Below are 23,888 nucleotides of genomic sequence, written 5' to 3'. Positions count from 1 at the left end.
TTTTCACTTTTGGACCGCAGAATAATTACACTGTCAGTTGACTGTGTGGGTTAAATATGAGGAAGAACAGCAAAAAAATATTTTTAATGTGAACATAATATCGCTGTTAGAGCCTTTAAAATACGGTGCCTTGAAAAAGTATTCATGGCTTTTAACTTTTAGAGATTTCGATTATAATTTTAATAGCAAATTTGTATTTATTTATTATATCACTAGACCAACAACAAGTTACTTCACATACAGTGAAGTAAATAAACGCTTTTAAGCTTCCTAATAATATTCTTTGCAGAAAAACCTTATGGTGCATTTACAGCTTTTTTTTATCATAGTATATTTACCAGCTTTGCCCACTTAGAGACTGATATTTATTCCATTAATTTAAGTGCAAATTAATTTAAGTTTAGTCAAATAAGATCCAAGTCTCGACTTTGTAAAGTTAATCTCTGAGAAAGAAGAAAACCCATGGCTGTAATTAAAGGACCCATTTATACGTATGAGAAAGGCAAAAGTCACGTTTAGATTGGAGGGACGGCGTGGATAAAATGAACAAAAAATGGGATGAAGATCAGAAATGCCAGTTTGAGGAAGAGGAGAACCACAGAAGCTTCACAGATGCAGTAAAGGATGCAGAAGGTTTGGAGTGACAGAAAGATGCTGATCAGCTGTAGAGAAACCTAAACAGCAGCTGACAGAAGATATTGGAAATGTATGCCTCATTAAAATACCACATAATACCTCCCACATATTCATGAACTTATATGGTAATTTATATAGCATATAAGTTATATGGTAACTGTTTTATTTTGTGTTGCATTTTAATTATAACCAGTTTGTGATCAATAGCTCCTCTTTTCCTTTGTCAAATACACATACAGAACTTTCTTCTGCCCATGAAAAACTGACTAAGTATCTTTTACGTAAAGTAAAATTTTATGAGGAATTTTTCTACTTATGAGTAGCATTTTACGGAGGTATTTTTATTTTTTTTATCTAAGTAACAATACGAGTACAGTATTTCTGCATTATTTTCACCTAAATTTCGGGCTGCTGTTGTCCTAGAAGGTGAACCTTCAATGCAGCCTCATGTGTTCAGGTTTTCTTCCAGGATTGTCCAGTGTGCGACAGTGACCACCTTCCATGTCACTGCTGAACTCTTGCATCCACACTGCCATCACTACCTTTCATATATTAGCCGTGGCTTTTCCACCGAAGGGACAAAAAATAAAAACACCCAAAAATTACTCTTTGACCGCACCTTCTTCCACATGTGTGCCGTGTCCCCTTAATGGATGGTGGTGATCTGCGAAAAGGATTTATTTTGACTTTCTTCCAACAGTTGTTTTCTTTCTGCCAGTCTTCCATGAAGCACACATTTGTGGAGTCCGTGTCAAATACTTTCCCCTGGAACAGATACTACTGCCTAAGCAGTGAATCTCTGCAGCTCCTCCAGAGTTACTTTTGCTGCTGCTATGATTAATGCTCTACCTGCCCTACCAGTCCTTCAGTGTGCCAAGAAATGCTAAAAACTTAGATTATTACTTAAAATCTAATTCTGACACAACGTCTTCACGTCTTTCACCCAAACCCGTCTGCTGTGTTTCTCTTGTTCACTAATGTGAACAAGAAGCCTTTTGGCTAAGCTTGAGTGAGTCCAGCGGAAACAGGGAGCAGGGTGCTGAGCACAAACGCATGTCACACTTCATATTTTTATTAAAAATGCTGGAAACCCATTTATTGTTTTAGTTTCCTTTCACAATTATGAACTACTTTGTTTAGTTCTATTGTGAAAAATGCTTTTGGGGTTTGTGGCCGTAACGTGACGAACTGTGAAAACCTTAAAAGGGGTGTTATAGTGTTGGCCAGGCCCTGTCAGATAGAATACTGACTGTACAATTCTTTCCCCACATTTCAGAAAAAAACTCCGGCATCCAATCACCAGCCCTGCTTTTATGCATAATTAATCATTTGCCAAGGAAGCCTGTGAAGAATAGCACATTCCAGTATCAGCAGGTTTATCACTCACACAATTAGGATACCTTTCTAACAGCCTGTGTGACTAATGCCAATCACCAGTCAGTCTGGATCAGCCAGAGAGCGTGAGAATGCAGAGCAGCCGTGCATTTGTGAGTGGGTTAGCCTGCACAAGTGCATGCATGCGTTAGCGGCAAAGCTGCGACTAGCTGTGTGCCTTGAAAAGCTCCAGATGTTGCCTCTCTTTTAATGTGCGATAAAAAGGCTCAGCTGGGGCAAAAAGCAAAGGAGGCCAATCGGAGAGAAAGGAGAGCGGAATGGAGGGAGGAGGGAGTTTCCTTAAAAGAAATAATGGAGGGAAAAGGTCAGGGTGCGAGTCTTTCTTAAGTGGCTACTACCAGAGGGCAGGCTTAACTCGGCAAGTTTAGGGGAGAGAGGGGGAATGTTAGACCAGAGAAATGAATAAAAGAAATAGAAAAAAAAATGTATTTAAAAAAACAATCTACTGCCTAATGCAAAAAAAAGGTTTGGAAACAAAAGCCAAACAGCACTTTACCAAAACAGGGCACAAAAGGTTGGACTTTCATGACAAATGCAGTGATAGAGATATTTGGATTCCAAGGGAGTCCTTCATCTCCCACTGACCCTCTATTCAGACAGCTCAGTCAAAATGCCCAATCAGGGGCCTCGCCGTGCAAACACAACGCCTTTTGTTAGCATGCAACCTCCAAGCTTCAAAACACAGAATGAAGGAAGAGAGAGTGAAACTGGTGAAGACATCTTAACTGATTTCTAATGCAGGTTTTGTGACACCGGACGTTTCATCAACAGTACATGATTTAATTTTCCCCAAAGGTCCTGGTGCACCGAGCAGTTATACAGCCAAACATTTACAATTCAGTCCAACAAGAGAACAAGTGTGGTCATTCTTATGAAGCAGTAATTAAAACATGAACACATGATTGGAACCCACTAACGATCCTCAAACATCCTTGATTAACCAAAAACATCGTCTCCCTTTGAAAACGTGTGTGTTCCCAACAGAGCGATGGTCTGTCAATAAGATGGAAGGTAACTTTCACCCCTGATCAGTTGAGAGAAAGAGTCTGTTCATTAGTCCAAGTCAAGACTCCAATTTTGTTTTTGATTAAGTGCATCTAGAGTCCAAGTCTAAGACTTGAGTTTCCATCTGTTACAGGAGGCAGGATCACTGGAGCGAAATCAGGATTTTATTTAATCACAGCTTGCACAAGTTTAGCTCCCTTTAAGTTTTGGAAAGGGGCTTCAATTTAGGACTAGCCTGGTAAATTATGTGATTGTTTGCTGGAGGCGTGACTTTTACTGAACTTTAAAAATGACTGGATCTGTTTTTATCCAGTCTTATCGCTTGACATATATGATACGCTTGATCATAAAGAAATCTGCGCTATGAAGCTTATCCAAAAATTGTGTGAACTTTTTAAACTTTCATTAAACTAAGTAAGATCTTTTATGCAAAATTTTTTTAAATTAATCAAGTAAATCAATGAAAATCACTCATATCCCCTTTAAATAGGAAATGCATATGTGGCATTAATTCTAATGAGTGGACACGCCGTAACCATGGAAACAAAAAGGATTCTGATGCTGCACCTGGCTTTGTTAGCTTCTTTAGTGACATCCCAGGCCCATGTGATGAAGTTCTGGCTCAGGTAGGAGACGATGGAGTCGGCACACATCATTTGGGAACAAAAGACGTTGCTGAGGACGCTGTCGTCATTGTGGAGGTAGATGGCCAACAGCTTTCTCTGCAAGAAAGAAAAAGAAAAAAAAAAGGAGAAATTAGAGGCAGAAAAAGACAAAAATATCAGCCGAGTGTATCCTTTAAGCCTGCAGGGTATTTGCCTAAGTGATATGAGACTCCTTTTCTTTTTCTAATTTGGAGGAAGACTCATTTTTTAGAATAAGCAAACATACACAGTGTAGTGGCCATGGGCAGCAGAGATTTTTTTTAAAAAAGCAACTAAACTAATATTCTGAAGTAACAATGTTTAACTTGCATAAAAACAGAGAAAATCATTGCCATTTAGATAATAATATGCAAGCAACTGGATATTTTATTTTAAAAAAAGAGAATGACACGGAGCCATAAATTTGTTTTTTTTTTCAGTCTTGAGATGCAGTGATTGAGCTGATTTCGACCAGTTCAAAGAGAGATGTCACATAAATACTTACAGTCATACTAGGTTTGACTCCAAGAGAAAATTAATGAAGAAACACATTAATCTCATTCATGCATATAGTGCATGTCCCTCATTTTTATAACCTCCATTACACTCAATCAAAAGTGCATCGCGGATTAATTAACAGAAAATGGCAGAAATGTATTAGTTTGAATGTGCTGAACAGTATGGGACCTGCTGATTACTGATCAAAAAAATATTACTCCCTCATAATCTATGGTCAACTGGTGCATCTCTAACTTAGGTTAATCTATTTTTTGCCATCGTTTCACCACATATGGGCGCCTCCATATTGAAGAGACAGCAAAGGAACATGAATCGACATCAAAGACAATTAGGTGAAGAGCTTTGAGCAGCTCATAACAAGGGAACCGCCGACAAAAACAGCAAATAGCAGACACAATCAAGTGGAAAGCGGTGTAAATAAAACTTCTCTTGGATGCGAGGCAGATATAGCAAAAACAAAACAGACAAATCACTCTATTTATTTTATACCAAATGCCAGCAGCCTGCTCAGGTTAGTAGCAGCAAGGCCAGACAATATTGACGAAGCTCCAAATCCGAGGATATTGACACCAACATATAAGCCCGCTAGATTTTCCCTTCTGACAATCTAATTAAAAAACAAACACACCCACAAACGTAAAGGGTTTGAGGGGACAATGTTGGAAATAATGCTCTTTAAATTACATGTCACTTTGCGCCGTATAAAAGAACAAACAAGAACAACTCTCAATCTGGTGCCTGGTTCATTTTAAGCGGGGCTGCGATGGTGGGAGTTAAGGGGCCTGTTTCTCAGGAGCAGTAATCTAGGCTACGTGCGCCAGAAAGCAAAGAAATCTACACAGGGCGTAAGATGTGAAGAGAAGAGAAAGAAGAAGTTGTGCTATACTGTGGCCTGTGTAGAATGGGAATGGGAGAGCACTGCTGTGTTTGCTCAACGATTAGTGCTTTAGAATAATCTCCAGGGCTCCTAGAGAGAAGGACCTGGGGACTCATTCACTGGGCCGATTCACCAGCCTGAAAAGATTAAACACTCATGCTGAGAAGACAAGCAAATTCAGTCTAGAGGGAGGAATGAGTCCAAGGATAGCGAGAGTTTTACAACCAGAGAGGAAGGGGGGGAGAAAAAAAAAGAACCTGATACACACTCGAATACTGGTGTCCCAACCTGAATTTAAGTTTGAACCCACAGGCAAAGGAGGATTTATGCTCACAAACATGCATGCTCAATTAGACCAAGTGTAAAGACTAATCAAAGTAGGCATTTTGGCCAACTGAACTCCTTCATCTTAGTTAAACTGTCCATACCCCTGTGTTCCCTCTCCACTTTCAAAGTGAGATCTTTTGTGTCGCCTGTCTTAGCAGGGAGGAGCAAATCCCTCCGTTCAGCTAAATTACTAGGTCCAACCTGAGCGAGATAGCGACCCCATAGCCCTTCCTCACACCTGTTCGACGCAATCCAAGCTCGCTTTGTGAGAGCGAGTGACCAAGGGTTTCACACAGTATGGAGCTGATCACGCTTAGGTCTGTGTGCATAATCTAAACTTCATCCTTTCAGAAATTAATCAGAAGAAAATTCATTAAAAATTATCCTTTCTAAGTCTGTTTTATCAATCCAAACAACTTTAACACACAATTCAAATGTTTATGGATTTAGATGGGCGTTTTTTCCACTTCCAACAACATTGCAATGACGTTCAGTTAAAATGTTCCTCAGAGGACGTATATTAATAAAAAAAGAGTAATTCAGATATTTAGTGTGATAAAAATAAATAAATAAAGAAGACTGAAGGCTGAAAACTAACTTCACTGGTAAAACAGATGAACAAACTCCAGTCCAGTAGGGGGCAGTAAGGCACCTGAAGGTCAGGTGTGAAAAAGATGCCCAGGGTAAAATTAAAAACAATTCAAACAGAAAACAGTTTTAATAAAAAAAAAAAACTCACTCCCAAGCAGATGAAAACTTATCCCACTGAGATATTCTGAAGATTAACGGTGAGGGAAACTACATTTCTTCCATGCTGCATTAAAACTTGCTGTGAAACCCGACTAGATTTCCTCTGGTGTACAGTACTAACTTTCATTATTACGTATACATACCCACACAGTGCCCTTTTCAAAAAGACAAGAAAATACACTGTGCATGAAAAACAGCATAAATCCCACAATGCAGTCAAACTAATATCTCCCTCCATATACCACGAGTTATTCAACACAATCTTGGCTGCTGGGGCGCTCCACACTAGAGAGAAAGCTGATATTAATGAAACCAAAATACCAGCTGATATTGTTCTTTTATCAAAATAGCTGCTGCAAAGTCGCTACCAAAGTGTTGAACCCTATATTTTCCTTGACACTTGTGTGATTCAGAGCTGTATTTACAGGGGATTCGAGGAGGAGCTTTTTTTTTTCTTCTTTTTTATATCAACTACTTTTAGTTTGATGACTGGATTGTTTTCTGTGAATTTTAGTGCAAGAAAAAAGGTCTTCAAAATATACTGTGTAGAACAACCTGAATAAAATCCTGCTATTAAAAGGCATCTCTCAGAGCTGCTTTCTGGTGGAGACACTTATGGTTGGTCGACCTGTTGGCTGGAGCTCATTGTTCACAAAGTTATGACTGATTTAAGAGTCGCTGTTAATCTAGGAGCTTTTTTTGTTTTGTTGTCCGCTAGGATATTAGCCAACCAATATTTGAAGAATATCGTCCAGTGGTAGATCATTTAAAAATGACAATTACCAGCTCTCTAACATTGATAACATTTAAATGTTATAATTTTGAGGTTGTATTTTTGGTATTTAAGCTGAAATCTCTCCTCTTTTTGTTAATTCTGAGATGCATGTGAACACCTCTAAAGTTGACCAAATCTGTGACTGATAAAGTCAGTTTAAAATTCACATAGATATAAGAACCTGAAATGAACTAATAGCACTTAATGTCAAGCAGAACTTAATCAGAACCATTTCTCTTCGCTGCAATAAAACAATTACCGGTAGTTGAATTGCATTAGAACTAAACGACATATTTCTTTCTTCAGTGCAGTATCACATTTCAAAAGGCTGTTTGGATGCAATTTTTAGCCATCATATTTCAAGTTCCATGCATTTTGCCTGTTGGGTTGAGCCCAGACCTGGTACAGAAATGTAGGTAGTGATGGTAGAGCTCAGCAACGTTGTGATGATGGACAAAAGTCAGGAGGTGGAAAAATTGTGCAGGTTTATTGCAACTTATTGATATTAAAAAGGAATATAATTTATATAATTTGCAATTTTCCAGCCCTATGTTGCTTCTTATGGAATATAAAAATCCCTCCACGTGCAATAATGAAAGATAAGCAAGTTTATATCTATAAGTTCATTAATCTGCTTTTTAAAAGATTCAACAGCTTACTGCTGCGGTTTGGTTTTTACACTGCTCTGTCTGATGAACATAAGGACATGTAAGATCCATATTTCTGCTCCGCCTGACTGCTGCCGTTTCCTCTCAAGTCCTCAAGGTGATCGCTGGGATCTTGAAGTGGATACTTGGCAGAGATAATTCCCCGAACCTCCCTCTTCTTCATGGCTATGAATTTTTATGTGTCTTTGTGTGTGGCAGACAGGAGAGAGGAGCGAAGGAGAGCGGGGTTAGAGTGATTAACCACTGCATTGATGGGGATTTAGCGAGGATCGCCGTTAGTGATGGGTGGCCTATCACTCTGTACGCGCCGACTAACCATCAATCCCCGAGAGAGTTCAGCTCAGCTCGGCTCAGCTCTGCAGCCCAAAGCATTTTCATTAAGGATGGATTGAGTCTATCTCAACAGTGCCCCAACACACACCTTCAGAAACACTTCATCAAATGTAGTGTTTTGCTTAGTGATTAGCCTCTCCCAGGCTATGAGCGACTGAGACCGATTCCTCTGTTTATAAAGCAAGAAGTTGTCTCTCTTCAGCCAGATCTGCCCTTTTCTAATATCCTCTTAATGAAGAAGGCTTTTCTCCCATGATTACAAAAAACCCTGGATCTCCTTTTAAATGGAAGCAAACGACGACGCAGCCGAATCGATAGGACAAAGAAATTGTGTAATTTGGAGACACGAGACGGTGTAATGAAAACATTAAAATGAGCATGTGTTGGCCTGTTGTCCGGGCTGACAAAACAAGACAAACGCAGAGTTATCTTGCACATAAACACCATCGATAAACAGTTTTAACCACAACACAGTTGGCAGGCTAAATAAAAATCATAAAATAGTGTGAAAATAAATACTTCTTGCCCCTCCGCTGCACAGAGCACAATGGTGCGAACACCAGAGACATCAGCCATATTGTGCTGGCTTAGAAGCAGGGATCAGCTGGGAAAAAGGCAGGATGCCAAATGTTTTCTTAGTTTCTCTGTTTATTTCACTCTCTTTCCATCTTTCATCCCCCAAACTCACGTCCTCCCCACCTGACTCATTTCCAGCTGACATTTTGGCCTCGTTCTCTTATTTCACATGTTCTTAATAATGCGCCATCACTGTCATCTTTATCGCCATCGCTCTTTGTGTGCCTGACGATGTGAACCCTCCCTCTTCCCCAAGCATGTTCCTGTGTCCTCTCAGTCTAATAAGGCCGTAATCCACACAAGCTGTCAGTTGATACAGGCATCCTTAAAAAAAAAAAAAAAAAAAGCGGAAAAACAAGATGGGAAAGCAGGCAATAAAAACAAAGGCTCGACTTTCAGGTTGAAAAGTTAATGCGACTTCTGATAAAATCAAATCAATGTTGCATTATGTGGAAAAAAAAAAAAAGTGTGGACAGCCGTCAAATATTCTGCTTCAAGTTTAATAATGGGGCTTCTATTGAGGTCTGTGTGTTATGTATATTAACATGTTTAGTTATTAAAATCTGTATTAAATATTATGTCATATTGAGTTTATCAGATAACCTTCTATTCCAAAAAGAAAGGTTTACATAAATTTACTAATGTTATGAAATTATAAATTCATGAGGGTTTTATTTGTCTGTATTTATTTAATATAATGCAAGCACCAAGTTTCAAAAAATGTGGAAGAGATGCAAAAATAAACTAAAAAATAGATTCTGGATTCTTTCGTCTGTTCCAAAATTTGTAGGAGACATAAAAGTAGTAGTTTATAATTGTTTTTGTTTTTTCTGAGAAACTATTTAGTTATGGGAGCAAAAACAACTTGCTTCTAAACCAAAAAAAATTTATTTAAAATTATTGTTCTTATAATTTAAATTTTAAAGTCAGACTGTGCAGAAACACTGAGGAAATTTTTCTACAGAATTTGGGAACTTTTAATCTTCGGCAAGATTTGTTACAATTAAACATGTAACAAATCCTCTAGCATTTATAGCTAACCAGGAAATTGCTTTGTTTTTATTTAACCTATCAAGTAATCTTGTTTAGCGTTTTGTCTTTTTGTTTTTTTTCCCCACTTTTATAGCAAAATACTAGTGTTAGTACATTATTGTCACACAAGGTCAGAAACAAACAGTGGCAATCATGTCATAAGTTACTGACAAAGTAACACTTTCAACATCATTCAAATAAGCAAACATTTATAAAGTAATTTACTACAGCTCTGCTGTGGTCTGTAAAAGACACAGTCAGCTATGTCCAGACATTAGTTATAACAATGACTGTTAAACTTTAAGTTCCCATGAGCTCAGTAACAAAAGTAAAGAAATGAGTCAAGCTGTGCATCCCCTGATGGATGTAGAATGAATAATATCCTGCTCTGTGTTATTTCAAGTAAAGATAACTTCTCAATAACCTTGGGACGAGACCACAGGAAGTAAGAATGACATCAGTGCTGAGGGACGGCCCATGTCTAATATAACCAAATACTGTATCGCATTAAATTACAATTGTTCCTAAGAGGTGTGAACAGTAGAGCAGCTCACTTACATCTCTGGCTTTGCCGTAGAAGGCCTCTTGAGACGCTGCCTCCAAAGACCCAATATAGAACATTGGGTGGGTCTCTCCATATCTGTGACACACAAGACAAACAATAGTTCATCAGCTGGGTTGGACATTGCAACAATGACGTCTCGGTTTTTTGTATCATCGCTTGACAAGATGCCCACCTTGAAGAAAATTCGGCAGTAAAGTGAAGTAAGGCATCCGCTTCGTTCTCACTGTTTTCTGGCACTGCAAGATGAAAACGAAAATTCATTCATCTGTCTAACCGAGCTGTAATACGAGCCTAGTAGGTATTTTGAAACCGTTTTTCTATACGTACTCATAGGTGATTTCCGACAGCCTGTTGTGCCTATTCCAAACATTTCCGAATCGTCCACACCAAACTCCGACGCATCTTCAAAATCGTCCCCCTCGCTGTCGCTGATCATATGAACATCTGTGCACTGTAAACGTTCAGTTTTTAAATGTTAGTTAACCTGCATGCACTACTGGTGGTGAGAGGGAAGAACTGGGCTCATTCTTTTCTGTCAACTTACTTCTTCTGTGGGCTCCTGGGCGTTGGCTGGTGAAGATCTTCGACAAACACTGAGGTGATGGCATGGGTAGCTGATTCCAGACAGAGCTAATGTCATCTAAAAGTAGGGAACATGGACAAAAGAGCACCATTAGTTTTACAGATCAATTAACCAGCTTAATCTGAACAAATAAACCAAAATTATGAAAATTGCAGAAGTATCTGAAAAGTGTGGCAAGGATAACTCCAATTCAGTCAGGCTGGCGGGAGTTGCTTTAATGTCTTTGACCATCAATTTTCAAAGTTTTCCATGATAATCTCCTAGATTTAGGCTGTAATTTAATTGGGTCATCTAAACCGTTTCATTGTAGCTCTGGTTGTACATTTATGATGGTTTATTAGGAGATCTCTAATAATAACCCGAGGGTGTTGGATCCTCTGAAACTTGTCTTCTATTACTAAAGCTCGACACACGTTTTAGAGTCTGTGTCCTGCTGGAAGGAGACCTACCCCACTTCAGGCTTTTGTAACAGTTTTCTTCCAAGTTCGGCTCATTTTCATTCAACCAATCTTTCCATCAGCTCTGACCACCTGACCAGTGTCTTGTTGGAAAGAAAAGCATTCCAACAGCACAATGTTGCTGACACCATATTTTACAGTGAGGAAGATGCCCAATTAATTATTTTCAGTGTTCGTCTGCTGCGAAAGATAATTGTTTTAATGTAAGCCAAAAATGTTCCATATTAGTCGCTTCCCCTACATGCTTTAGATAAAACTGTTAATGTTTTTGTTGTTGTTTTTTCAATAATGACTTCTTGCTCTTCCTCCACAAAATGTCCGATTTGTGTAAAGGTCTGGGCAATTCAGCTGATGGCTGTTCCTACCTGAGGTGTAGATTTCTGCAGCTCCTCCAGAGTTACTTCTTTTGTTTGGTTATTACTCCCCTTGCCTGTCCTGTCAGTTTAGGAAAATGCCTCAGAAAACTGAATCATTTCATACTCTACCCATGAGCTGATTAAGGATTACACTATTTAGACTAATTTTATTGTCGTTACACAAATAATCGATGGTAAAATTAGCAAGAAAATGTCATTGCTTGACCACCGGAGCACACAGAAAAACAAACCAAAAACATGATGATGGCGTTCACAGAAAAGCTGCATTTATATTGAGATTAAATTGACCATTTTCTAAATGGATGACTTCATAGACAACTGGGTACAGAAGATTTTATCAAAGGTTTTTATGTTAAAAAAAAGCTTCACATTTTGTCATTTTACCACACTGTTCCAGTTAAATGCATAAAGAATGGATACATGATGTTTGTGGTTTTAACATAAAATCTGAAAAGCTTCAAGCAGTAGGAAAATTTCCAAACAACATATAAATTCAGACCTAGCCATCACTTTTTTTTCTTGGCACTAAATCAAAAGCATGCGCTTCACCGTAACGAGGAGGAACTACGCTGTGGTTTCTGTGCACCTGCAACAGCCGCCAGTGAGGTTCTGTGTCTGTAGAAAAGGAGCAACTGACTAATTAGCTCCCAGACTCGTAGACGGCATTGAAAATGTTTGCGTTCAGCAGGGACTCATTACAGCTAGTGTCTCCTGGTCTGGCCTCCAGGGACGCCAACAGTATAGCCAAGGAGGTTTTAGGAAGAAAGAGTAAAGAAACTTTGCTGTTTTAAGAACCAAAGAAAGTATCTTCATATCAAGATTTTCTGGTAGTGAAGAAATATTTGTTTTTAACCAACAGTGACGCCTCAAAGTAGGATTTGTCATTGTCTATGCACGTGTTCCTGATTGCAGAGATACTGCACCGCAAAGTAACAATATATTTTCACTGATGCACTATTTGTTAGGAGTCCATCAGAAAGACCAGATGTAAGGACTTTTCTGGGAGAGTGCACTTCTAAGCAACAGTGGAGCCGTAGGGCAGCCAAGCTGAGTGTGATAAGGGAGACACAGAAGCTGAGCGTCCCCTGCAGAGGTCCTGTGATCTGCTCTATTGTCAGGTGCAAAGACACACAAAGACCAGCTGGACACGGTTGAATCAAGAGACGATTACATGCAACGCCAATTGAATCTGAAAAGGACCAAACAGGCTGAACAGAGCTTTTCTCTGAATTGGAGCGACTGCCCATGCCGCCCTCAGCTTCTACAATGGGAGAGAGATCAGTGTAGCCAACAGACCTTGAATGCAACATGGACCCAGATGTTCCGCTGTTTGAATTGCATAGATAAATAAGACAGATTTGCACAAGTTCCCTGCTTTCTGTCAAGTGTGTCACACTAGTAGTTGATCTCCTGAGAGTTGGACAGCAAGTCAGCAGCAAGAGAAATGTTTTAAAATGTTTGAATCAGCTGCCTGGTGAAACAAGGACATTAATGCATACATCTTTCAGAAGGACTAAATAATATCCTATCATTTTGACTGAGGTTGAATCACTTCCTTTACCCCCACAGAAATTTAAAATCCCACAATACATATATAAACAATGTAATAAAAAACATAAAGCTGAGATGCAACCAGTCACTTTGTAATTCATATGTATACTAATTTCCAACCATCCAAGTTGTTCACACGTCGCTTTTTCAAGCTAAACTAAGAAAGTTTACATTATCACAATGATCCTGGAGAAGCAAGTAACAAAATTTCTGGGGTCTTACGACAGTTGACTGACAATACTCTGAAACCACTTCTAATATTGACTGATGTGCACTGACCATTATGAAAAAAGAAGCGTAATATACAGGAAAACTAGTATTACCCATGGCAACAGTGACAGAATAACACTATGGTGAGCAGTTCTCATCTGTGTTGTATGAAGCACATTGACAAGTCATTTACAAAATTTAAAAAAAAGTAGCATCAGAGTTTCTGTTCCCCTTTTCTATTGAAAATTAAATCAAGAATGGCTAAGTTAGAAGAACAACAACTAGTGAAGGCAGCTTAATACAGCTGCCTTCACTCAGGCAGCTGTATTAAGCACTAAAGAACCATTGTACTGAACCAGTTATTCTCTCCTGAAAACCACAGATACAAGTATTGTCAGGTCAAGCAAGATGTTTAAAAAAAAAAAAACAAATATGTCAAAAGAAGAAAAGACAAGAGGCTGCAAGAGAGTGAGATTGAGCAAGACTAATAACTAACAGGAAGGCTGAACAAAGTAAAGTTACTTTGTTTTATGGTTTTAAACTTTCAAACCATCTGTAATGAGCTGGGATTTGAAGTGTATTGGCCTTTTGGAGAGCTCAGATGCCAATTTCATATAATCCTGTCAATCATTGATCTACAAATGTTTATCATTCCCATAGGGGAAATCTCTCCACAGGCAAGAGTTGCAAGTTGTAAGCCTTGACTCTGATTCGGCAATCGCAGCGTCAAGGGCTGTCAGTGATCCCAGCTGATTGCCTTGTATGATGTGACAGGACAAACTAATCTGTAATATAGAGGGAGGGATGGCGATTTATTGTAAACAATAATTTGGCAAGACTTGCGCTAACAGTCTGCTTCGTTTAAGGAACAAACTGTTATTAATGCAAACCAAATAGTCGCTCATGTAAGACTATAAAGTTAGGATAAAATGTAAACCCCATAATCATTGTCTTCTAAAAAAATTAATACTAAAACCCTGTTTTGCAGCGATTCCTCTAGTATGATGCAATTTTGTACCATTTTAAATTATGAATACCACTTACAACAGGAAGGCTAGATCAAGTATTATTTGTAATAAAACATAACTACTTATATTATAGCTCTTACTGAAAGGGGCCATGGGTAAGTCATAGCTTTGCAAAAACAGCCAATAAAATGGACCGCAATACTCTGATTTACGCATCGCTAATGAAAAAAGTACAATCTCTTCAACAGTAAAACAAAGTATGTGGGCAACAGACTCCGATTTATAAAAGAAAGGACTACGTACAATGAACCCATATTTAAAGCTCGATGTTGATATGAGAACAGGTATTCTCACAAGTAGCATCAGGTCTTAATGGGTTGAAGAAAAGCCATGGCCAATTAGGACCTCATATGTGCTAAGCCTTAGAGTTGAATTAGTGCAGATGGCTGTAGGTGCAGAGCCAATGAAAGCCATACGAGGTCTAAGCCTGGAGGAAGACAACGAGTGGCCCCAAGACCATTTCTTTGAATTGAGTGGCAATCAAATGTGAGAATCCTGACAGCGAGTACGGAGAGGATCTCTGTAAACCCTTTACGCCGCCATTCACAATGAGAGGCTCTTGTCTAACAACCTAATAAGTGTTTAAATCAAGTTGATCACTTCCCCACAAAAGGACAGCCTGAGGGGTTTGGGGCTGACATTGATGCCAGGAGGGGAGCTGAAAACGGGGAAAAAATGAGTTGAGTGCCTCTCAGTCCTCTTTCTTGCTTTGACCGGATGGCTTTCACCAATGTTGAAGTACATAAGTGCAGGTTGGCGGCTCAGTGATAAAATGTGGAAACAAGGTTGAAGCGCCGTAGGGCATTAGGTCGGGGGGAAGATGAGGGTAACACCCCCCTTAAATGACCCTCTCTCACATCTCCACACAAAAGAAACTGGCTCCTCTTTTTTGGATTCTTTTAATTAACACTTGCATTGAGGCTCTAGGTATTCAAGGGCTGATACAGGGAAAGAATTTTCTCCCTCTCTAACCCCCACCTATCCTGTGCCTCTTCCCTTCAACCTTTTTCCCCTCCGTGCTCTTCTTCTTCTCTTTCTTTTTTCTCTCCCCCCCATTCCCTCTCTGTTTCTTTTTTTCTTCTTTTCTAGAGTAGGCAGTGTTTGGATTAGGTGTCTGGCTGTGAGTGTGAGATAATTACCACTGACAGCTGCACTGAAGGCAACCACAATCACTGCAAACCAAACCACCTCACACCAGCATGCGAGTTACAGAGCGAGGGGAGAACAGAGACAGACGAGGAGGAGATGAAATGAGTTTGTAAAGAGTAAGAAAAGAAGAAAAACAAGGCTGAAAAATACCCATCTCAGTTGTTTGTACCAAGACCCTGACAGGAAGATACAAAGCAAAAAGAAGATGGAGAGAGCGACCGTTGTGCTGCAGGCCATTTGCACATGAAAGTTAAGAATTTATAACTTATGAATTGGGGGTTAAAAAAATAAATAAATAGCACTCCAGTTAATTTTTATCTATCTAAGATCAGACATTTTCCGCCTTAAAACTCAATTGAATTCAGTTGCACTATATTAATCCAAAAGGAAAATTCAATACTGTTGTAACTCATCGTCTTATTTTCTTCAGAGTTGTTGTAGATGCTGATGGCTGTGGGCAGAAAGGATGTCCTGCAGCAGTCTGTGCTAGATTGTCTCTGAAGAAGCCTCTGACTGAAGACAAAGAATAAGAGTTTCATGAGGCCGCTAGGGGTTGTCTGTAATTTTCTCGATTTTGTGCAACATGGTTGCATTGTACATAAATGGAGAGTCAATATTTCACACTCAGCTTCGTTTTGGCTGTGAGATGAAGGAGCTGCTGCCAGAGGTCCTTTCTGTACCATCCATGATGCCAGCTCCTTTGGTGGCATCATGTTTTTTGCATTTACTTGAGGTGTTTTTTTCTTCTTACTTTTCAGAAAAAGAGTCAATGCCGAGAAGGGGAGATAAACACGCATTTTCCAAAATAAGTTCTGATAATAGTGAACTTGCCCATCCACTGATTCATCTGTGCCTTATTAGAGACTTTAAAAAAGTTCAAACCTCCAACTTGGAAGGGAAAACTCTCCGTTTTTCCTCATCTGTATGGTCCATGCTAATTTGCAACCTCTGCATTTTGTTTATTATAGCCAAGATATAAACTTTATCTTACAAAAAAGTATATCAAAATTTTACAATAATTTCATAAGAAGAGCAAGAAAAATCTTTTATTCCAGGTTTTTGTGCATCATTTTAGGAAACATTGTGCTAGGCACAGAAAGAATAAAACAAGAAAAATCTGTTGGATCAACAGGATGGATAAAAGCAGCCAGTTTCAAACACCTACCTCCTAAAGTGAAGATACAGTGAAGCAACTGAGGAGTTACACAAAAACCACATTAGAAGGAAAAAGAAATTCAGTCAGAGGGGCTCCTTCAGCTCTGAATGTCACCTGAAGAAGGGCAGGTGGTGGAGTGCCTGCGCTTAACGCTGAGCCCTGTTGCTCTGGAAACCAACAGGCCCTCTTCAATAAACGCTTGGTTCCACACATGCCTATCAGGTTGAGAAGGATTCCTTTAATGCCAGCTGGGAAACGGAGAGAGGCTCTGCCCTACAAGGCAAGGCACCTCAGAGGCTCCTCGGCATTAATACATTAGCAAACACCATGAAACACTGCATAAATGTCAGCAATTACAGGCCGTGTGTTGGTGGTGGACAGGCGGGTGGCGGGGGGGACGGACGGATGAAGCAATGCAATAAGGAAGTCCCACTGGCTGTCAATCACCGCAACAGGTGTGGAGGAAGCGCTGCCAATCAAAGCAGCTCCAATGAGATGAGGCGCGGCTGGAAACAGACCAAGCTTGCTCAAATCATTCCCAACAGCAGAGGACGTTACCGTCCCATTGGCCTCGCAAATCAGCTGCTGCACAGACCTCTTGTCATCCTCAGCACTGTTCAGCACAGCTTTGCCAAAGCCTCAAGAATCAAGAGGAATTTGAAGGCAGAGCAACATTGTGGTATTTGCAAATAATGCCAGAGTATTTGTTTTAATCTACTTGGAGTAAAATGAACGTCATCAAGTTTTAACTATTGCAAAGTCCAAAATACTTGCATCTGAGTGGGAACTTTTTCCCAGTACTATTCAAGACCGCTGTGATGCAGTAAAACCCAAGGAAAATGAAAACAAATGCTAAAGTAAACATTCACACAGAGACAGCATGCGTCTTCTCGTGATCCTCTATTTGGCTACTCTGGAAAACATTATAAACTGTCTTCTAGCGAATCCAGAGAGCAGACAGCATTGGAACGGAAATTAAATAGTTACAGGAAGATTTTAGAAATTCATTAAGTGTCACACAGCTAAAAATCAAAAGCTTTGAGTGTACTACATGTCAAAGGCCTAGAAATGGCAAAAGAGCTCTAAATATTTCAATAAAATTGGGATGGATTTGTAGGAAAACTGAATCTTTTGCAGAAAACAGTAGAACACATTAAAGCTACAACGTCTCCCAGATCTGCTCCAAATGAGCATCGCTTGAACGTAGCCACACAGTCACGTCCAACACCCCATACAACTGGAGGAAAGTCTATAAACCAATGTTTTGTTCGCTGCCAACTGAGCGTTATGCATCCTGATCCAGTTTCAATCCTTCATCAGGGCCTGAAAAACTCCAACCGCAATAAACAATGAAACAGATTTAGCGGACAGTGTCAGAAGGGATGATGCAACACATAACTACCAGTCTCACTGAAAGACGAGAATTTCTACAAGCCTCTTTTCTTTCACAGACAATCTGTGACTTCATTACACTAAAACCACACCAGCTTAAGAACTTTCTCAGGATCCATGAATAAGTAGTAGAACAATGCAAAAAAAGTAAAAAAAAAAAAAAAACTATAAAAAAACTTAAAACCACAAAAAATTCTTGCCATTATAAAGGGTTACAGTTGTGCTGTTTGTGTTGCGCGTGCAGCAAGACTGATGTGAGCGCATATTTCTCTGTGAACAAATCTATGTACTTGACACAGTTTATGTAAAACAACCACACCACAAGTCAATCATAGATGGTCTTTTAGAGTATTTCTTGCAATACTGCATTTGCTTGAAGCAACGACCAATCGCAACCAGCAAATGAAAATAATGACCCAGCCAGCAGTCGTTACTAAACAAAGAAAACTTAATACAACAAATACTTGATTATTACACTGTATGAATATTTATCTAGGCATACAAATATAACTCACTATATGTTTTTTAGTCAGTTACAGAATCTAAAAGTTTCGCAATAATGTACAAAACAGTTTAACCATGAGAGCTAGGAAATAAATTCAGGAGTAGGAGAGGAGGAGTGAGAAGAGAAAGAAACCCTTAGCGTCTTTTTCAAGAAATCAAAATCTGCTAGAGGAATATAATTTTACTCTCATTACTGTAAGAAACTTTCCTGTTATGAAGAAATCTCGATTCTCATCTGGAACAACAAGATAATGTTTCTAATTTTCTTCTTAGCTAGGGCAGACAAACGGTTCAATAACAATGCTTTGCTTCAGTTAATAATTCCTCACAGAAACGCATGATGGACATTAGGTTAAACAGTGTTTGTCAAAGTCACTCGAGATAGTCCTGACAACTTGAACTCCATCTAATTGGAAATACATTGCCTCTGAATCCCAACTGTTGTTGCAGACCCTACATGGGTCAGTGATGGACTGATGTACAATATTCACCACCAGAATCAATAACCAGTGGTATATTTGGAATACCCCATATGCAGAAAGCTTTGGTAAGGCACAGTAATATAAAAACAGTAGAAATATTACCTACTTGATGGAAAACCAACATAAAGTGACAACCAAATCAACTTTAATCAGGAGAATGTGTGGGTCTAAAAGTAATCTAGGGGCTGTAGCTGCCATGTTTATTGGCCCAAACCCCGAGAGATGAGACTGGGCTAATGAGCTAGACTCTAACATTGGCTCTCCATCCACCCGCTAGGCCAGCCAAGCCCCGGGCTTTCTCTGTTAATACCTTCAGACGTTTCAATAAGAGGGCTATGGCTAGTGCAGAGGCCATTATTACACTTCTGTCTCTCTCTTCTCTGTGCTTTTTTTAATATCTTCTCATACAAGAAAAAAAAAACAGACACTGCAGTTATGTGTTAGCCAAGGACCAGGCCTTTGTTGGCACAGAGAGCTCAAATTTATTCATGGTCTTTGGCCAATAAATCTACAGCTATGAGCTAAAGTCCACAGATAAGAAAAGAAACTCCAGCAAAAACTAAAAGCAATTGGTCAAATAATATATGATTCCCCTATACATCTTAGTGTGAAATTGGGAATAAAAGGGGGGGGGGATGTTTTTGCATGAAAACATACATGATTTTGTTTTGTGTCTAAAGTCTTAAATTCTTTTAGATTACAGAGGAAGAAAAATAGTCAGATGACATTGGTCTAAACCTTCAACTTTAAGTTGAAATAACAGGTTTCATTTTGCTGCACAAAACACATTTCTTAGGTTTATCAATTTGAAGAGAAAGTAAAAGAAACTGCACATAACTCTCTACATTTGAAGGCTTCCATAGCAAAGACATGTAAAAATCCCTGAAATTAATCAGCTTCCTTGATGTAGCAAATACCAGTTAGTTTCTCTGACTGGGAGTTTAGAAATGCATATTTCCTCCCTCTGCCAACCTCTTCAATGTGTGCAGATAAAGCAAGAAAAACGTGTGTATTTGTTAAGTTCACCAACCATTGTGTTTTTTAAATTATCTCTCTCTCAGTAGATAAGAGCAACTTTAGATCAGGAGCAATTTTCTTGCCAATTTATGGCTATTGACACATTTTCACCAATCAAATAGCGTGTTCTCTTGTCTTGGCCATTATGATGAAGGTTTAGGAAAGAAAGGGAATGTGTGTGGCATTTTATTTAACATCCGGAGAAGAGCCATGGATTATTAATTAAGTTGGTATAAATGTAACTTAGAAGCAGCCTCATTCTATTAGAAATGAAGGTGATGCTACCATCTATAGCACCAGTGGTATTTTTACCTGTCAAATAGTCAAATTAAATATATATTTTCAAAATTTTGGGACAGGATTTTGCTACAGATTCTGTTACCTGGGTGTGCGTGCTCTGTCACGTTATTCCTTCATTAATGTAAAAAAAAAAAATCTGTTGTATCTTGCATTATAAGAGACTGGGTCAAAAACAATGCATTTTTTTGACTAGCATTAACAATTGTATTTCTGTTGCAATTGAAGACTGTTTGCTAATCAGCCTTCAGCATATTTTGCTTGGTGGTTGATGGCTTTACGATTGGCTTCTCATAGCTGCAACAGACAAAAAAGCAGCAAACAATTTTCTGTAAAGTAAAAGGGTGGATATGCTTCTATTCTCAGCCCATGTGTGCATCATAAAGGGTATTTGCTTTTACTGTTAATGCTCAAAGCTCAACAACAAGTCAGGTGCAGTTATTGTTCTCCTCCTCTGAGCGTTAGAAATATGAACAATGGGTAGCAGGTATAAATAGCTTGCATTCAACAAAAACACTGGATACACTGAAACAGCTCGTTCTTACCAATCACAATGCGAACTGATATTACAGTCCGTTTTTATTGCGTAGGTCACATGTGTCAAAGTATGAATTTAAAAGAAGGCAAAGTCAACAACAATACTCCAAACCAAACAGCAGCCGCGCATATCTAAAGGGAAAACGTTAGCCGGGGGTTAACCCAAGAATGTGTGCCCAACAGCTTGTCAATGTGGCATGATAAACCATCCCAAACAATTAGCATGGGAACACATACGCCGTCAAAGAGGGGCTGAGACAAAAGGGGTCAGAGGTTCCTCAACATGCTGTATGGGTCCGACCTCTGATCAGCTTGACACTGCGCAGAGTGAATGGCTGGGAAGAGCAACCGTGGGACGGAGAGGTCAGCGGGACTCAATGATGTGAGCTTTAATGTCCACAGATAGGGGACACGGGACGGGAACCGTCTTTGACATCTTAATTAGCTTCGACATCTTACTTTAAAAAAGGCTTGAAATAGCAACGTACGACTACGCACCAATCAACACTCTGAGCCGAGATTTTAAATATCAATTAAAACCATATTGCTAGATCCGACTAATAAAAAATAGGAGAATGTTTATACTGAAAATTGCTTGTTTTTATTATTAATATGGTTTTAAGTGCAAGGTGTGGGATGGTTACTGAAATATTCAAGGGGTTGAAATTGTTCCTATGTTTTAAATCTCCTTTCAGAGAGGGACCAGAGAAAGTGCTGCAATAAGAAAGAGGTCAAGTCGGGTTATCTCGAACTCTATACAGCAAAGTTGCAGATGTTTGCTCTATATTTTTGATTACATTTATGTATCAAAATACCAAATATTTTCTTTCATAATATTTTGTGTGCTTTACATTAAAAGGTGGCAGAGCGTTGAACTCTTTGTGCAGGATATGTTTCAGAGACGGGCTCTCACAACGGTCAGAGGCTCCTCACACACACTGCGTAAACTTTTTGAACATCAAGCACAAAGTAAAAATCACAGTATTGCAGTTGTTGCTTTTTTTATTTAAACATACTTCACACAAATCCGTTGAATAATCCCAGGGAGAAACACAGTCACATTTCTTTGTAAACTGCTTGTTAAAAAGACGCAATTATACTGAACTGAAATGATGAATCTCATTTATTAATTACTGTTTCCATGTGTGGCTCTTACAGAATCATCGGACGCCGACGCAGGCCATCCCTCCCACTGCTGATGCCTGACTGGGATGTTGGTCAAGTCTGAAATGTTCCTCTTGACCTGAAAAGAAAAATAAAATAAAATTAGAACAATATGTAGAGTGGAAAACTCACACAGTCAATGACTCTCAGGCAAGTTTAGGGCTTCACGTTATGTTGTGAATATATCGTCTCTGCAATATTAGTGTGTGCAATATTCATATTGCAAAGAACTGCTTGGAGTGGAATAACCGTTGGCTAATTTATTCAAAGTGTTTTAAGTGCACATTTTACATGTTAATATAATCTCTAGCCTATTGGGCTAAATCTGCAGTCTTACAGCTGCAGATGTTCACATCAAACACAAATGATGTTGCCCAAAACGCTGAAGGTCAAAGGGTGATGGAAGCACAGATAAGATGATAAGCACATGTCGCAACTGTTATCACCACCTCAGTATTTACAAATATGATCATAATCATATTTTCTAATATCATGCACCCTAGACAAGTTAAATTAAAAATTATTAATAACTTCAAACAATGAGCTTTATTATCAAAGGTATAAAAAATCATCAATGTCAAGATTTTTGCTCCATTTGCTGAGATGTCAGAGAACGTGCCTGGGGGTAGCCAGTAGATTCTCGATGCATGAAGCCCATTCCCACCCTGCTGCTGCACACTGCCGATCAGACGGCCTAGGGAAGGCTCCTACACTTTTCCATTACTTACAGGATGGACCAATTTAGTCATTTGGATACATTTCTGGTTGTGAGTTAATATGATTGTGTGGAAAACTTGATATGATTTTTTAATTTAAATTTTCTGCATCAGTCTGCACTAGTTTCAGTCAGTCAGCAAGGTACAAAAGTCAGCATGAGAGATGAACAGACACAGAACAGCTCAAGTCTTTAAGGTGGATCTGGTTGGAGTTGGGTAATGTGAACGAATTACCAACCCAATCACAATCACATGTTGTTGTCAGCCAATGAAAAGAGATGCTGGGATATGGCAAAAAATGCCAGCCAACTCTTAAAACAAATGCAGCAACAACAAGTGGATTTTTGTAATCAGTTAACTTAAAGGTCCCCTTGATGACCTTTCAGTCAAAGAAACAAACGGATAATGAGCTTTATTGAATTCACATTTAAAAAAATTAACACTTAAGTCCCTTTTTATAGACATTAAAGCAAAATTTCAGCCTTCACCAATTTTTAGTGCCTCAAACAAAACATCTGAACAGAATCTACCCAAGGCCATCACTTCTCCTAAGTGCAAATGCAGTTCAATCACCCTGAATCATCTTAAAGATAACAAACAGTTCAATCGACATTTTCATTTAGTCTTGATGTAACTGGATCACTAATCATTTAATTAAGGTGTTGAAATAGATCAATGTATTATTATATTCCTGTGCTCACTCTATATTTTAGATCAAATATATGAATTTATTTTTAGCATACATATATCTCCACACTTTTACAATTTGAATAACCTATATGTTGGGTTATTTTTGCAGCGGTAGCAAATAAATCATGCTTTCAGTGACTCAGTGGTCAAACAGATACACCGTATGCAGAAGCCAAAGCCAAAGTCCAAAACAGAGTCCAGTTCGATAAACTGACCGGCTGGACATTTGCTGCATGTTTTCCCTTTTTCTCTCTGCTATTCTTCCTGTTCAGCTAATGAATACGGAACTCTAGGATCATAAAATAAAAATATATAAAAAGAAAATCATGTAAAAAAATTTTTTTTTGGTCTTTGATTAAATACTATATTACACTGTACTTCAGTTATTACTTCTGAACATTTCCATACCTGTAAAGTTTCTGGGTCTATGCCATTTTATCTGTTTTAACAAATTATATATATATATATATATATA

The 23,888-nt window shown here is 38.8% G+C and overlaps 1 protein-coding gene across 1 annotated transcript in view; it reads right to left on the bottom strand.

The window, feature by feature from the left end:
• Nucleotides 1–23,888, bottom strand: part of faf1 (Fas (TNFRSF6) associated factor 1) — a 69,306-nt gene that overhangs the window by 22,476 nt on the left and 22,942 nt on the right. The window contains exons 8-13 of the mRNA XM_008407878.2: nt 22,000–22,086; nt 10,647–10,742; nt 10,430–10,553; nt 10,275–10,338; nt 10,096–10,177; nt 3,604–3,758 (exon numbers count right to left, since the gene is read on the bottom strand). Coding sequence (XP_008406100.1) covers nt 3,604–3,758; nt 10,096–10,177; nt 10,275–10,338; nt 10,430–10,553; nt 10,647–10,742; nt 22,000–22,086 — 608 coding nt within the window. The remainder of the gene's footprint in view (nt 1–3,603; nt 3,759–10,095; nt 10,178–10,274; nt 10,339–10,429; nt 10,554–10,646; nt 10,743–21,999; nt 22,087–23,888) is intronic.

Source organism: Poecilia reticulata, linkage group LG4 (genome assembly GCF_000633615.1).
Source record: "Poecilia reticulata strain Guanapo linkage group LG4, Guppy_female_1.0+MT, whole genome shotgun sequence".
NCBI lineage: Eukaryota > Metazoa > Chordata > Actinopteri > Cyprinodontiformes > Poeciliidae > Poecilia > Poecilia reticulata.
The sequence above is the reverse complement of the archived record's forward strand: the minus strand, read 5'-3'. Positions and strand labels throughout refer to the sequence as shown.